The sequence below is a fragment of the Cibotium barometz genome, chromosome 30 (assembly GCF_041138505.1).
Source record: "Cibotium barometz isolate CiBa-2024 chromosome 30, ASM4113850v1, whole genome shotgun sequence".
Lineage (NCBI taxonomy): Eukaryota > Viridiplantae > Streptophyta > Polypodiopsida > Cyatheales > Cibotiaceae > Cibotium > Cibotium barometz.
In genome coordinates this window covers 6,470,285-6,487,237 of record NC_141075.1, presented here as the reverse complement: position 1 = coordinate 6,487,237, position 16,953 = coordinate 6,470,285, and the positions used below count along the sequence as shown (strand labels likewise).

The 16,953-nt window shown below is 42.2% G+C and overlaps 1 protein-coding gene across 5 annotated transcripts in view; it reads left to right on the top strand.

The window, feature by feature from the left end:
- Positions 1 to 4,668: 4,668 nt before the first annotated feature.
- Positions 4,669 to 16,953, top strand: part of LOC147621097 (transcription initiation factor TFIID subunit 1-like) — a 249,499-nt gene continuing 237,214 nt past the window's right edge. For 3 of the 5 annotated variants that reach the window (XM_086823821.1, XM_086823825.1, XM_086823820.1), the window contains exon 1: positions 4,669 to 5,030. In XM_086823821.1, coding sequence (XP_086679947.1) covers positions 4,899 to 5,030 — 132 coding nt within the window. In that variant the 5' untranslated portion in view covers positions 4,669 to 4,898. The remainder of the gene's footprint in view (positions 5,031 to 16,953) is intronic. The other 2 variants (XM_086823824.1, XM_086823823.1) reach the window with 1 other exon arrangement.

Here is a 16,953-nt window from a genome sequence, read left to right as displayed (position 1 = left end):
CGGATTGGTGTCTGGCAAAAGGTCCGCGAAGCATAAGGAAGGTTATCAGTGAGGTTATGGATTTCGAGGATTGAGATTAGTTGAGCCTTGAGGACAACAAGAGAGCTAGGAGGACCCATTTTGGATTGGATTCTTTGTTAGTCTTCCGAAGGGAGTCAATAGAAGACAGCTAGGTCAGACTAGTGTTGGTAGGGAGTTAATAGAGGAGAGCTGACAGGTTTTGAGAAGTTATAGGTCAAGCATTTGAAGTTGATCAGTTCTGTGTTAAGAGGTGGTCAGCTGAGGCATTTAGGTTGAAGATCAAAGGTGTTAGGAGTTAGATCTAACCTGGGAGGTTAGTTGGAGGTATCAGCCAAGCTGGATTGAAGGGTGTCCTTTGTGCCAGGATCCTAGTGTCCCTAAGTTCTGATCCTTATACATTTCCTTCTTGTGTGCCTGTTGATGGTGTAGTAGAGGCCATCACCCAGCCACCACACAATGTGAAGAGGAAACGAGCAGATTTTGAGACCATGAGATCAATATTTACAATTGTGGGTTTGCGCAAAGTGGAGTGCAACTACCCACCACCAAGTGAACACAACATAAGTAAAAAGTGTGCATGAATTAATTGCTGACATGAAACACTTGAATTTATGGTGTGAGGATAGATAAAAACTTAGTGATGAGACCAATTATTATCATATTTTCTTTTGGGATTCTGTATCACTAAGTTATATGATCTTGTGATTACAAAGTGGAACATAAACTTTGGAAGCTTGTTATCGTGAAGCTTTCGAGTTAGATGATGTCATGGAAGATAAGTCTAAGAAGGATTTGGTGTTAAATGCCCCATTAATAATTGTCGCTCATGCAACCCAAGCACATAATCTAGCCCCTGGGGAAACACACCAATCCCTCAAATGTCACTCAAGAAGCTTAGTGCAACATTGTTGAACAACAATAATAATCTTTGACACCAGACCTTAAAATACTTTTTGAAGAATAATAAAAAACTCACAAATACAACAAAGACTAAACCATAGAATTGAATTTAAATATACAAGATGAGCATAAATCGAAACAAAAACAAGAAATATAGTGGACATCACCTTGAGCATAGATTGGGTCCAATCTCCCCCCTAAGAAATGTCGGCATTCTCCCACTTCTCAGGTATGCCTTTATTCATAAAAATAGTCCACATGCCAAAAATAGTTGTACACTTATGCATGGGCTTGCCTTTTACAAAAATAGGAGTTGCTTTAACCAAAAGCTTATATAAATTTTTCATATCTAAACCACTAAATGAAAAATACATAAAGAACCCTAAGGGCTAATTCACGTGCAACAAAACTAATAGGTCCACACCCATGTATAACAAAAGTGGGCAGCCAAGAATAATACAAAGTATCTCGTAGTAAATACTACGACCAAAATACAAAAAATGAGAACGTCCTGGTAATTAATACTAAATGAAAAATACATAAAGAACCTCAAGGGCTAATTTATGTGCAACAAAATTAATAGGTCCACGCCCATGTATAACAAAAGTGAGCAGCTAGCAATAATACAAAGTATCTCGTAGTAAGTACTACGACCAAAATACAAAAAATGAGAACCATCCTGGTAATTGCTCATGACAAATCATTGCATCATGTCCCAGCCATACCGACTTACAAGCACAAGAAGGCTCATTAATCTTACCAACCTACAGGTTGTCCATTCAAATGCATTTCACATTAGCAACATTTGCTAAAAATACCACTTAGTTTCAGCCATCCCTAATTTCGTATGTCCTTCACATGGAATATTCGGAATAACCCAAGTGTCATGCTCTGAACATAGTGGTAATTAGGTGTCCCCACGGACTGATAATCCGTACCATCCCTCCTGCTTGGGATAGAATTTGTCCTCAGTTGTGTTATATCAATTGACCCGTGTTTGAAAGTAAGATAGGATGAGGTGAGGATAGGTGCGAAAAAACCATTGGAAAAAACTTGACTAACACATAATGAATATATGCAACAAACCAATCAAATGAACATATGTGAAACGAGTAAGTGTTCTTGACTACAAAGGCGCATTCCATATACACACACAAGATGGTAAAAGATAGAAGACATAAATGTGTTTGGTGTGAGTACATGAAATGAATCTAATATCCCATTCCACCAAATTAACTCCACATATCACTCGTTCAAAATACAAGTTTGAGACGAAGGGGCCAATTCTCATCTTAAATTTGTGTAGTTATTAGCTAAAGTGTGGAAAATATTTAAATTATACATGTTAAAATCTGTTCTTACTTGAGAAAGGAGTGATAAGCTAATGAATTTATTTTCAAAATCTTATTGTAAAAGTAAAGATGTTAAAAATATATATATTTCTAACTTGATCTAATTTGAATGTTGAGTGTATGGTTTGCTAGTGTTTATTGTTTAAATATTTAGATAGTAGAAATAAAAAAATAAATGTAAAAACAAATGTGAACTATTTGCGAAATAAAGTCAACACATACCTCCATGGTTGATAATGTATTAGGGATGACACCCTCTTGCTTGAGATTTTTGTCATCAGTTGTTGTGAAAGTAGACAAGAGGGTGTTCTTGTTTTTTGTCATACATTCTTTTGCATAATATCCTTTTTGATGACATCTCTAACACGTAAAGACAGACTTCTTGGACTTTTTGTTAGTAATGGAGCTATAAGTGTTATTGTTAACTTTTCTTAGTTCTTTTGTACTGCTTCCGTTTAGTCGTTTGAAAAGTTCCTTCTAGAATTTCTGTCAAAGTTTATATAAGAACTTGCGAATAGAGTCAATTTTTCTGGCATTGTGGTAAATTTGCCATAAATGAAACTAAAGAACTAACAAATATTTCTAATGAGAAGAATGGTAGAGAATGCATATTTATTATTGTAATGTCGTTGAAATTATCTGTCAAAAATAATTTTAAGGCTCCAAAGACAGGTGAACCTTTATACTTTCTATGCATACGAAATATAAAGTTCTCCAATACAATTCATGAGAAACTTGACATGATAAAAAACCAAAATATCAAGTAATTATTGATATCAAAGTTGGAGAAAAATGGAATTTGAAATGGATAAAAACAACAACTATAGGAAGTTCAATAATAAACTTTACAATCCTCTAATAATGCATATGTGATCAGGTACAATTATTTTCTCGGGTGGTAACTTAGTTTTAAGGTAATGAAGTTGAGTAATAAATTCCTCATAAGATATTGATGAGTCATCCTCTATGCTATGTCCCCGAATGATATTTATTTATTCCAGGATGTCACAAAAACAGATGTTCGGAGCAAAAACCCTAGTGTTGCCAATGGGTATCATGACGAAGCATTCTTCATGGTCACGAGTCCAAATCTTTGGCCATTTGTCATCTTGTTGATTATTAAAGATTGTAGTAATTGTTGAAACAGAGCGCCATTCCCTTCGAATAAATATACTAGACGGCTACACTCTACCATGAGTCATAGGAGTTCCAAAGGTAGATAAGGGTCTTGAGGTGTTGGCCAAGTCTTAATACTATAGATACAAAAACTTTAGCAGTGAGAACTTCTCAATAGTAGAGAATCCAAAGGAATCTACACTTTTGGTTGGTGTAATGCTTTATAACTATTTTTGGTCTCATTTGGGAGTTGTTCAATTGGATGTTAGATTGTAAATAAACAATAGAGAAATTGACTTTTATCAATACCATACAAAATTTAGCACATTATAAACATGAATATAATGAATAACTAGCAACAATTCTAGCAATCTTGATTGATTGAAAAATAAATGAAAACATGAATTTAATTATTTCATGGTCACTCTCTCTCTTATGAATCAAAATAAAAGGTATAATGTGAGTGCTTAAGGTCATTATGAAGGTCTCTAAACTAAATAGGAGTTAAGGTTTGTACAACCTTTCAATGAAAGAATTGTGATCATGTACTTGTGCTAGTGGAGTTCCATGTGAACTCACATGTACGCAAAGGAGATAGGATAAAATCTCTAATTCAAACTAGGCCAGACGAAATAAACTTGTACATGATTTTCTTCGAAGCAAAGGATTAAATCTATGGTATAAATTTCCACTTTTTCGATTTCTTCTTGTAACTTCAAATTCTACTTGAAAGACTTGAAGTGAAATATATCTACATAAATGGGTCTTTTTATACATATTAAGTAACTTATGCTCCAATGCTTAAAATGAGCAAGAGTAGTTATGTGATATATATATGTATATATGTATATACATACATATATATGTATATATATGTATGTATATACATATATATACACACATATATATACATATATATGTTTACATATTTATACATAAATATATATACATACATATATATACACACATATGTATACATATATATACACACATATATATGTATATACATGTATACATATATATACACACATATGTATACATATATATGTATACATATATGTATATATATGTATGTATATATATGTATATACAGATGTATATACATATATATGTATATATAGCTTGCATGTGCCTTACCATTGCCACAATTGGAAGCATACTAGGGGGTGAATTTGATATTTCTATAACTAGCTCAATGTGTAATTTGTCTCACAAGGATTAAACTAGAGGCTTTTTGTTCAATTAAGAAAAGGGCTTATGAGATAATATGAAATGTTACCAACTATTGAATGCTATGAAAGGCACTCCATTATAAAAGGCACACGTTTCATTCAGAGCTGCGTCGACATAAACCCACACTCCCCTGCACCCGCTCTCTCCACAGAAGCGAATCAGAAAAAAAATCAGAGGACGGGTCGAGAGAAAGAAGAAAGCAGAAAGCTCCGGAGAGAGAAATGTCTGTGGGGAGAAGAAAAAGAAGGTTTTGATGAGCTGATCGTTTCGATCGGCATGGGCGATTTTAGCAGGCACTCTGCTGATGAAGAGGGCGAAGAAGACGTAGAAGGAGGCGGGCCAATGCTCGGCTTCTTGTTCGGAAATGTGGATGATTCGGGCGATTTGGATGAAGAGTACCTCGACCAGGCAGGCGCTCTTGCTTTCTTGGGTCTTTCTTTGTTGTGGAAAATTTGGGTATTTAAAAATCTGTTGCGGCCGCCGACAGACGTTAGGGTTTCGATCGAGCTCGCCATCGGAATTATTTAACCCGTAGTCATGAAACTGATTTACCCATCTTGATCACTAGACAGAAACACACTAAAATTATTTTATACCCAAGATTGGGTGCATGAGCCGAGCCATTACGCTCTAGCTAGGGTTTCCTTTGATTATAGGGGTGATATATCACTGTGAAATGCAACCCATCTGAGACTAAATTTGTTTTTCCTTCAAGCCTTTTCTCGACCATTAGACATCAAGCACAGCTTTGAACTAAAGTAGGATTAGGCCTAGTCTAATCAAGAACTTCGCAGTCCTCACTGAATGCTCGCACTTTGTGCACCCCAGCTAGGCTGGTTTCTTATGAGACCTCGTATCCATTACTCCCCATGCGAGTTGCTTTGACGACCATGTGTTATATTTCAAGACCTAGTGGACAGTTGCTGCTGTTGTTGGATGTGGGGTTGGCTTGAAATTGCTGTAGGAATCTTTTGGTCTAAAAGCACATGCCTGTAGAGAAAAGTTATTCACTTTTAGCAAAATCTGCCATCTAAATAGTGTTGGAGATTTAATAAGGAAGCCACGGATGCATGGCTTTTTGTTTGAATCATGTAAAAGCTTGTAGCGAATAGTGCAACATGGGGTGGAAAAATCCCCTTTTTTTCAGTCAGGTCAATAGATCACATTGTGGTACTAGAGACAGCCTTTCATGTTAGTAAATTGATTGAGATGGTTGGGGGCTGGAAATTGGAACAAGGACCTTACTGGATTGGTTTGAAGGCTGCTGATGAGGGTATGGGATCGATGTGCCAGCTTTTCGTAGTGGACACTAGGTTGGGGCCATTAGTATCAAGCTGGCTTGTGACAATCAGACCAGGCTCGGGGGTGAGTCTAGAGGACTCCACGGTTGGGTGGTGAGTCACTCGCCCCAATCTATTGTGTTCACGCGATGCGTATGATGTCGGTTGGGTCTATGAAACGTCGTTAGGGTTTTGGTTCTAGGTCAGATGATCCTTGGGCGAGGTCACCTTACAACAGTGCTTTGAATCTTGGGCTCATAGCACATAGTCAATTTGTGTGGAGTGGTCAAGCTGCCTTGGCTCATTCATCCGTGTTGCCATTTTCTCTTGACTAAATGAAGTTGCAAATTAGTCTTTTTATCTTGTTCAAGATAAGGCTCAACATGAAGTGATGGACCACATGGTGGCCGGTTGTGTGAACAGGCTAGGGAGGGTAGCTTCTTTTGGATGCTCATAAGAAGAAGAGTTTGTTGTTTCTCTGCGAAGACTTCAATTCCAACATGACAACCCAAATATCTCTATGTAGTATGCTTGGGAATGCACTATTTGCTTGTCCCCAAACCGTGCCAAGGGGGGGGGAGGGGGGGTGTGTGTGTCGGAACGCATAGTGGAAAAATGAGACAAGTGCTGTGGAGAACAAAACTCAGAAGTGTAATGAGAGAAATTCTTGTCGGCCAGGTCAAAACGGTCGACAGCCAGCTTGGGATGTCCACGATTGAAAAAGATGCAGTCAGCCAGCAAAAATCCAGGCGGCGAGGACAAAAATCCAGTCGGCCAGGACAAAAATTGAGTTGGCTAGAGCAAGATAGCCCCTACGATGAGAAAAATGGGAAGAAATATGAAAAAAATGGGAAAAATAAAAAAGGCTCCTGGGCGGGCACACCCACAACAAAGGCCCTCACTGTACAGATAGGAGATGATTGCTAACACCTCCTCTCAGCTCTTGGATGTGGAACTAACCCCAATGAGTTGGAGTGTTGCCGGAGCATAGCCTGAGGTAGAGACTTTGTGAAGAGCTCTGCCGCATTGTTCTCCGTCGAACAATAAACAAGCAAGATGTCACCAACCAAAATCTTCTCATGAACAAAGTGATATTGTCTCTCTATGTGCTTGGTCCGGGCATGGAAGACTGGGTTCCAAGCAATAGCTATAAGCTCTGGATATCGCACTGGATGACCGTGGGTTCCTTCTGTGGAATACCCAATCTCGCCAAGCAACCTCCACAGCCACACAACCTCGCAAGCAACACCACAAGCAGCCCGGTACTCTGCCTCTGTAGATGACAAGGCAATAGTTGGCTGTCTCTTGCTGCTACATGAAATAGCTTCTGAGCCAAGGGTAAATCCATAGCTTGATGTAGATCTCCTCGTGTCTGAATCTCCTCCCCAATCTGAGTCACTCCAACCTTGGAGTCTGACTCCATCCGTCGTCCCCCCTCTAGTGTCATAGAAGAGTCCAAGATCCTTCGTACCTTGCAGATACCGCAATGCTGCGTCCCAACGAGCCTTCAAAGCAAAGGTCTCTAGCAACTCATGAACATACCGTTGCTAAGAAACAAAGAACTCCCTTTGGGTCTGCCAAATCTCCAATCCCAAGAAGAAATGAAGTAAGCCTAAGTCGGTCACCTTAAACTCCTTTGACAAGGCAGCCTTTGTCACTGCTATGTGCTCCACACGACGGCCGGTGAGAATGAGATCATCCACATAAAGGATAATCAATGTGACCAAACTGCGTTTCCGCCGAAAGAGATACAAGTTAGGATTTGCAACTGATCTCTGAAATCCTGTCCATAGAAAGAAGGAATCAATCTTTTGATTCCAAGCCCTTGGAGCGTGCTTAAGACCATACAAGGCCTTTCACAACTTGTAAACCATCCCCTTTGATCCCGGAACCTCAAAGCCTGGAGGCTGCTCAACATACACCTCCTCTGCAAGTCACTATTAAGGAACGCAGATTTTACATCCATGATATACGGGCCACTGCTAAGAAGAGGCAAGGGCAAGAACTGTCTGAATCGTGGGCATCCTCGTTGTCGGTGCAAAGGTATGCTCATAGTCGATGCCAGGCCGCTGAGCATAGCCCTCAGCCACAAGTTTGGCCTTGTGCTTGTCCACCGACTCATCAGACGTAAACTTGGTCCTTGACACCAATGACTGACCGTTTTGACGGCCTCGGAACCAACTCCCAAGTTTTATTCTTTTCTATGGCATCTAGTTCCACTTGCATGGCTTTCCTCCAAGTCTCTTGAGAAAGAGCTTCTTTCACGGAAGTGGGCTCTTTGTCTCGAATGAGAACGCGGAGCCTCCTGTTGCTGTTGGGCTTCATCTACAGCCTCGGGCTCAACCTCTACAACTAACTGAGGCTGTCTAGCTGGAACAATAGAGTGGGAATCATCCTCAGACTCATCTGGTTATCCAAGAAGTGGTGGCTCATTAACAGTGGAAGCTGGAACATGCTCATCAAAGACAACATCTCTACTGGCAACAACTTCGTTCCGCTCTGGGTCATATAACTTGGAGCCTTTGGAAAGAGAGTTATATCCCACAAATACAAGCTTCTGGGACTTCGAGTTAAGCTTTCCCCTCTGCTTCTTTGGAATGTGAACATAGGCATCACTCCCAAACACATGGAAATGGGAGAGATTTGTTTTCCTACCAAAATAAGCCTCAAATGGAGTCATCTTTGGTACTGAAGTCGTCGGAGATCGGTTGAGGATATGGACAGCTATAGCCATAGCCTCTCCCCAAAGTGGACGAGGAAGATCACGATGCTCCAACATCGTCCTTGCCATCTCCACCACAGTCCTGTTCTTACACTCAACTACTCCATTCTCTGAAGGCGAACCTGTATTGGCCAGCTCCCGCTTGATGCCATGTTCCGCACAAAACGGCACAAAAGCATTGAAAGAGAACTCTCCTCCTTTGTCAGCTCGAAGGGTCTTCGCCTGCAATCTAGACTCCTTGTCCACCATAACATGCCATTCCTTGAACCGAGCAAAGGCTTGGTTCTTTTGGGAAAGGAAATAAAACCATGTAAATTTGCTACAATCATCAACAAGTAGCATAAAGTATAAAGAATCTCCCAAGGATGGGGTCTGCATAGGTCCACACAAGTCAGTGTGTACCAACTCCAAAGGTTTCGAAGCCCACCTAGTAGCTTGCTTCGAAAAAGATTCCCTGTGCTGCTTACCACGAATGCAAGAACTACAGTGTCCCTGCCTGCTGCCAACATCTGGCAAGCCAACTACCATCTAGTCCCGGAATGCCCGCCGTAGCGCATCCACATTCAAGTGGCCAAAACGAAAATGCCACAAGTCACCGATCTGAGTGCCTGTTAGAGAAGAGAGTGCTGAGAGTTTGTAGATACCATTCTTTGCTCCGCCTTCCCATACAACCTGGCCTGTTTCTTTGTCTCATAGAGCAACAAAATGCTCATCAAACTCCACCCGAAAGTCAATCTTGCAAACCTCATGCACTGATAAAAGATGGAAACCAAGTGCTGGGACGTAAAGAACATGAGAGGAATGCTTCTCCCCTTCGCCATCGGGAATAATCTCCATCCTGCTTTCACTGTGAATCGAGATCGTGGAATTGTCGCCAATGAAAATGCGACTTGACTGTCTTTTAAGATCCTGTAATAACTCTCGAGAAGGAGTCATGTGCTTGGAAGCACCACTATCGAGAATCCACTCTCGAGTATATCCTTGGCGATGAAACCAACTGCCTCCCTGCTCGAAGAAGATGAAGCATTTGTGTCCATAATCTCCAAGTGCACAAAAGCTGGAGTCTTGGGAGCTACAGCTGAAGAATCAGCACTCTTCTCAGTACTTCGCTTAGGATATTTCCTCCAATAGTGGCCTCTCTCGCCACAATTGTTACAGGTCCTCTCGTCCTTCAACGCATCACACTCTGTATTGGGCTTATTCTTAGAAGACTTCTTTGCACTTCAAGAGGCGGCTGTACATTTGTCGGCTATAGGCAAGAGGAAGGCCCAGTGGGGCAGTACAATGGGAATTTAATGGATGTTGACTGGCCGACCAGCGGTAGTTTACTATGTCTTGTGGAAGGCCTATAAATAGGCACAAGGGTTCCTCATTCATTTTATTCAATCCTTTAGGGATTTGAGTCATTAGGAGTGCCATAGGGGGACAGAATTTTGGGTGTTATCACCTTTTCTTCAAGGCAGCATATGGGTGTGGACAGAGTACCTTTTTGTACTATAGTAATATATTGAATTTCCAGCATATCTCTTTCTCTCTACTCTCTCTCTATATCTGCGTTTTGCATCAGCATGTTGCTAGTAGTGTTTAGGGTTGAAAGAAGACTCCCAGAGCTTCCGCGCGTTACATTGGTATCAGAGCATCAGGCTCAGCTAAGTTAAACCACTCCGCACTGTAGTGCATGGTGACAAGACGGCTCATCATCATCAATGCAACATTGTACAGTATTAGCACCTTTTAGGATGATAATTGTCGTACACCATGACCCCATTGTAATCCTCAGTCCAGGATAAGTCAGGTGCGAGCTACGTAGGCCATTCCTCAGCCTTAGACAGTCAGTCAGTCAATCCAAGTTCCTTAACCCACTTGAAGAGATGCATTCATGCATGTAGAGTCAGTACAAACCTTAGGGTTTGCATTAGAAAGCACTCTGCATATTGCATATCATTCATCCATTGCATATAGATCATTGTAGAAGCCTTCAGATAACATCTAGTATTTATTTGGCATTTTTTCCACATTTAAATACCATCAATATCATTTATTGCCATAAGATCCAGTCATGTTGCTCTAGGGAGCCAACCGACCAGCACATATCCATATGAATAGCCTTGCTATTGCATCACTTCATTCATCCATCTTCAAGCGTGTTGATAAAGTCCCGTGTACAGGAGTTTTATGTGAGACTTCGAACGAGCAGAGAAGGCTGCTGTCCCAAAAACGCAGATAACAGTCCCGAAGTAAGCTTGATGTAAGCGCCGATATATGCCTGATGTAAGGCTGATGAGAGTTGGGATGTAAGCGCTGATGTAAGCACAGACGTAAGCGCTGATGTCTTGATGGCTGCTGAAGTAAAAACGCAGAAGTATGCTGAAGTGAAACACAGATATATGCGGCCTGTACCAACAGCAGCAACTCCAGAGGAAAAACGATGATGATCACCCCTGATGTAGGCGACCAGTTCAACAGCAGCAGAGAGAGGTTCCACCTGTCGTAGGCAGCCTGTACCAACAGCAGTAGCCGGAGCAGAAAAACGCAGATGATCTTCCCTGATGTAGGCGACCAATCCAGCAGCAGCAGGGAGTAAAAACGCTGAGGTACAGTCCTGAAGTAGGCGACCAATCCAGCAGAGCAGCAGGGAGTAAAAACGCTGAGGTGCAGTCCTGAAGTAGGCGACCAGCAGGGAAGTACTTGTGATGGCTGAGTTCATAAGGAGGCGCCTCGTATTTATATGGAAAGGCAGGGTGCTGGTCGGCCAGTAGAGGCAGTCGGCCAGCAGATAAAAAGTAAAGTTTAAATGAGTAAGTAGCCCTTTTTGGGCTGGGTAAAATACCCTTTTGGGTATATTTTCACACCTTCTCTCAGAGACCAAAAAGGGATCTGTAACACGCGGAAGCTTTGGGGGTCTTCTTTCAGCCCTAAACACCACTGTAAACAATCTGATGCAAAACGCAGACATGAAGAGAGAGAGAGAGAGAGAGATGTGCTGGAAATTCAGTATATTGATATGGTACAAAAAGGGTACTTTGCTACAGCCCTAGGCTATCTTCATGAAAGGTGGTAAACACCCAAAATCTGGTCCTACTATAGGACCCTAGGAACCCAATCCCTAAAGGATTGAATGAGTCCAACTATGAGCTACCTTGCCTATTTATAGCTCCTTTATTTCCTTGGAGAACTGGCCGACTGCTGGTCGGCCAGCAGTCTTGGCCTTATATCCATAATATCCAGCACCGACCCTCACACTCAACTTCTCAAGTTCTCCCTCAACTTTCAAGGCTCAAGCCTCACTCCCTCTCTCTCTCTCTCAAGCTATCAAGTGACAAGGAGGCATCCATCATCCATGGCATCCTCCTTGTGGTAGTGGCTCTTCAAGTTCCAACTACCCGTAGAAGGACGATGGGATGGACATTTTGGGATGAGGTCAATCACACCCCATCCCATCATCAAGGTGGTGCACAGCCATGGGCATGCAAGCTTTGCTCGTATAGGCGAGTGGTTGGTAGTGACAAAGTAATTTTTAAGTGCCGTTCCTACCCCCGTCCCCATTCCCTACACATGGTCGTCCCCCGTCCCGTTCCCGTCCCCGTCCCCCGTTCCCGTCCCCCGTCCCTTGTGACTATGGTTGCCAGGGATGGCTGGATGACAGAGGGACTTCGGGAAAAGATTGGGATGATGACAGTCATCCAAGAACAGTTTGGAATCCGGTCATCAAGTTTAGCAGAGGGGGATGTCAGGTGCATGAAAGATGCCATGGACATTCTCAGGTGCTGATCCAGAAGAGGCAGCCAAATAAAGAATTTGAAGCAGACGTTAGGAGCATCAGGGTGCAGATGAGGTAGTAGCTTGGACTTGGAGCCAGGACAAGGAATGATGCACTGTCGGCTGAACCAGGAAGGGCTATCGGCTGCTTACAGAAGGTGGGCGGCTGGACCAAAACAAGAGGCAGCTGGCCAACCAGAGACGGCTGGACCAACCAGAGGGGGGTGGGTGGGTGTGTGTGTGTGTGTGTGAAGCTTGAGGGAGTGTGTGTGTGAGGGGGAGAGAGTGTCTTGAGAGGCTACAGCTTGCTTGTGTGAGAGCTTGAAACTTGAGACCTTGGCTCTTGAGGCTTGCCGCTTGAGGGAGAGAGAGTGTGTGTGTGTGTGAAGCTAAATCTGGTGCATGTGACATTCGCTCGTGCTTAGCTTGGTTGCAGGTTCATGGCTTCCAAGTAGCCCGCCAACAATTGGGGGTACTCTTGAAAGAACTCCTCGTCTAGCCAAACGGCATCGTGGGTATCTCGATCTTGGAACTTCGTATAGAATTGACGTATTCGTCGACCGGAACCATGCTTCCAACAATGAGGAAGGATCTGCTCGGGCTCGATGACTTCTGTTTCGTCTACCACGTCTGGCTGTTGTTCATCTGAAACATCAAACACTTCTTGTCCAACATATGGTTTTAGCCAAGAAACATGGAAAACATCATGCATTGTCCAACTAGTAGGCAATTTCAACTTCATGGAGACATCACTAATCTTTTAAACTATTGGAAAAGGTCCAAAACTACGGAAAGAAACCTTGGGACAACGTCGATTTCATGATGCGCAGATAGACCCAATCCCCTTCCTTGAAGTGGACATCTCGTCTAGACTTATGTGCCTGTGTGTGAACTGAGTAATGGCCAGGCTCAGAATTGAGGGCCAAACAGGGTTGAGTACCAAACTTTGCGGAATTGACATGTGGATTGGTCATACTATCCAATTTTTTTTAAAAGATTTTGAGAATGGTAGACTTCTGAATGGTCTGGATGCTGGTCTTTCTACTGAGAACATTTGCTGCTGGGTTATGTTGACTAGGTATGTACTTGATCATTCCCCCAAATTTGTGGAAGAGTTGACCCTGTTTAGTGTGCTGATCACTCCACTGGGTACTAATTGAGATGCGAGAAAGTTGTAAGTCTGCCTCCAATAGTACCTTTATTGGATTTGGTGATGTGGGAATTGCTACAACAATAATTTCATCCTAGTGCATAGTGGAGTTCGAGAGACACATGCGGAGCTCTTGGATAACTCTTTGGCTTTGGCAATTGCACCTTTGGCAAGTGCACCTTTGGCAAGTGCACCTCAATCCTTGGTAACTCCATTGTGGTACTTGCTGATGTTGCCAACTGTCTCATTATCTTCTCCAAGTCATTAATAACTTTTCCCTAAGTTGGGACTTCTTCCTTGAGTTGGGCCTTGTGTTCTTTTCCCTCCCATTTGGATCTCTTCTTCTCGTTTGTATTGGGCTTGAAGTTCTTCGTGTTCCCAATTGTATTTCTTTCTCTTTTCTTTTGTACCGGGTTGACGTTCCTTGCTTTCCCAATGTTACCACTCCTCCAAGATGGCACATTTGTTCTTGTACCTCTCCCATGTGGAACCCATGAAGAGAAAACGCTAGCTTTGCCTACTAGACCTATGCTAGCTTTGCCTACTAGACCTAGACTAGCACTTGCACTTGCAAATTCTAACACTACCTATGCAAGACCTAACATGTCACTGTGGAAAGGACTAGCTGCAAGAACCCTAATGCAAGCCCTGGATACAAATTCTCCCCTTACAAATACCCTCCAAGATGGCACATTCGTTCTTGTACCTCTCCCATGTGGAACCCTTGAAGAGCAAACACTAGGTTTGCCTACTAGACCTAGACTAACACTTGCACTTGCAAATTCTAACACTACCTATGCAAGACCTAACATGTCATTGTGGAAAGGACCGGCTGCAAGAACCCTAATGCAAACCTTGGATACAAATTCTCCCCTTACAGATACCCTCCAAGATGGCACATTCGTTCTTGTACCTCTCCCATGTGGAACCCATGAAGAGCAAACGCTAGCTTTGCCTACTAGACCTACACTAGCTTTGCCTACTAGACCTAGACTAACACTTGCACTTGCAAATTCTAACACTACCTATGCAAGACCTAACATGTCACTGTGGAAAGGACCGGCTGCAAGAACCCTAATGCAAACCCTGGATACAAATTCTCCCCTTATAGATACCCTCTTGAGGAACAAAATCATGGAAATTTACTTTTTGATAAATTTTTCTAGAAGCAACAATTACAACCATTGTGTGACTAGCTTTTGCAACACAAAGGAAAACTCCGATAGTCTTACAGGTTGGTATGGGGTTTACTTTAAGGTACCAATGGACTCTAGACAACGAGAATTCGTAAATACTACCAAGTCTTCCAGACTTTGTGCTCCGTATCTGATCACAAAGAAGATAAGAGATGTAACCCATCTTTTGCCACAAGGCCTCCATCTGAAGTTGTTTCGACAACATACGGGCATTTTGTTGGTGACCATGGGTGAAGACCAACGGAAAGATAAAAATGAGCTAAGGTTCAAAAAGAACGCTTGTCCCTCATACATAGTGCTCTTCTAATACTAAGGCTTTGGTCCAAATGAAGCAACTAACAGTGAGGAATAGGCTAGAAAAGAAATTTTTTTATAGAAGTCTTAAGCTCTGAAGCCAAATTTGAGGCTAGTGGTTGGGTAACAGGGATGATTAACACAATGGGAAACTTCACAAAGACACATCAGACACCGAAACCTAAAACTACTATTACATCTTTGCTTAAATGTCCTATGTACAAGCCTCATTTTTACTCAAAAACAAATCTTCCTCTATTTGCTAGCAAACCCTTTCTGAAGATAGACGAAGAAACTTGTTGTTGTTGTTTGGGGCAAACATCTACACGTCCTGGACACTTTTGGTATGAGTGAAGGTTGGCTTAGGTGAAGGAAATCTCCAATCCCAAGAATGATGAATGAGGGAAGAATTGGGCTTTTTATAGGTGGTTAATATTTTTTAGAGGACAATCTATATGCAATCGGTTTGTCATTTTCCCTATTTTCACCTATAAAAATATATCTTTTGTCCCAATCATGTATTATGGTGAATGCACTTTTCCAGCATCTTTGTGGCCCTTGGCGACTTGTAGCTGAATTCTGATATCTAGCACTTCTTGGCCACTCTTGGTATGGGAGCAGGTTGACTTAGATGATGGAAGGCTTCAATTGCGAGAATGAGGAATGAGGGAAGAAGTGGGCTTTTTAGAGGTCAAAGGACAAACCTATCTATAAGCGAGTTTGTTCTTTTTTGATTTTCTCCACCTATAAAAAGGCCCTGCAAGTTGCGCATACACATTGAAGGCTATTTGGATCATGAAAATTTTCTTGTGGCGCCTTTGAATGACTGGGTTGTATTGCTTGGAAAGCCTTGGCACATGCGTATTGATCCGCGCAAGCCATACAAGACCAACAAGATCACCTTCATGCATAAAGGCCGAGAGCATGTGATTGATGCCGGTGAAGAGGGTGATAGTATTCCCATTGTATCTCATATACAAATTAAGAAAACAATGAAAAAGAGTGTTTTGGCATACTTGATTTTTGTACGCGATCATGTTGAAGAAACTAATGTGCATGTAAACACTCTTAGGAATGATAGGTTGAAATTTTTGCAAGAGTACAATGATTGCTTTGCTGATGAGTTACGAAATGAGTTGCCACCCGTACGATCAGAAGATCATTGCATTGATCTTGTGCCGGGTAGCTCACCACGTAATAGGCTAGCCTATCGTGTAAGTGTCATGTGCATGCACATGTACATGCTAATCTCAGGACTAATCCTAGAGTGCAACCAGATAAAGAAGGAATAAGAACCAGCATTTTGGAGCATTGATGTGCAAGTTATGGCAAGGGATGGATTGGAGTGGACATAAGGACGTGTCGGCTGAGTGGAAAACATAAAGAGGCTGTGTCGGCTGCAGTAGAGCAAGTCGGGTACATCATTAAAGTTTTGGTGTCCAGGTGGCTAGCCAACGAGCAGTTGGCCAGTTCTCTAGTCTCTCCAATGGCCTATAAAAGGCACTTGTTCTTATCGTTTTGTTCATTCACTCCCTCTTGGGTGTGGGTCTACACATAGGACTAGAGTTAGGGTTTTCAACCTTTTCCAGAGGGCAGCCCATGGTTGCAAGGATTCATGTACCTTTTTGTATCATATGATATATTGAATTTCCAGCTCCCTCTCTCTCTCTCTCTACTCTCTATTCTATTTGCGTTTTTTGCATCAGCGTGTTCTAGATGGTGTTTAGGGTTGGAAGAAGACTCTTAGAGCTTCCGCATGTAACATTGGTATCAGAGCATCCCAAAGAGGAGAGATCATGAAGCAGGTAGATGAGGGTTTGGTTTAGCGAAGCTCTTCGCCATACTGTTCAGCCGTCCTCTTGGTTTGTGTATATGTGGATTATAGAGCTTTGAATAAGCTCACCATCAAGAATTAGTTTCGAATCCCAGG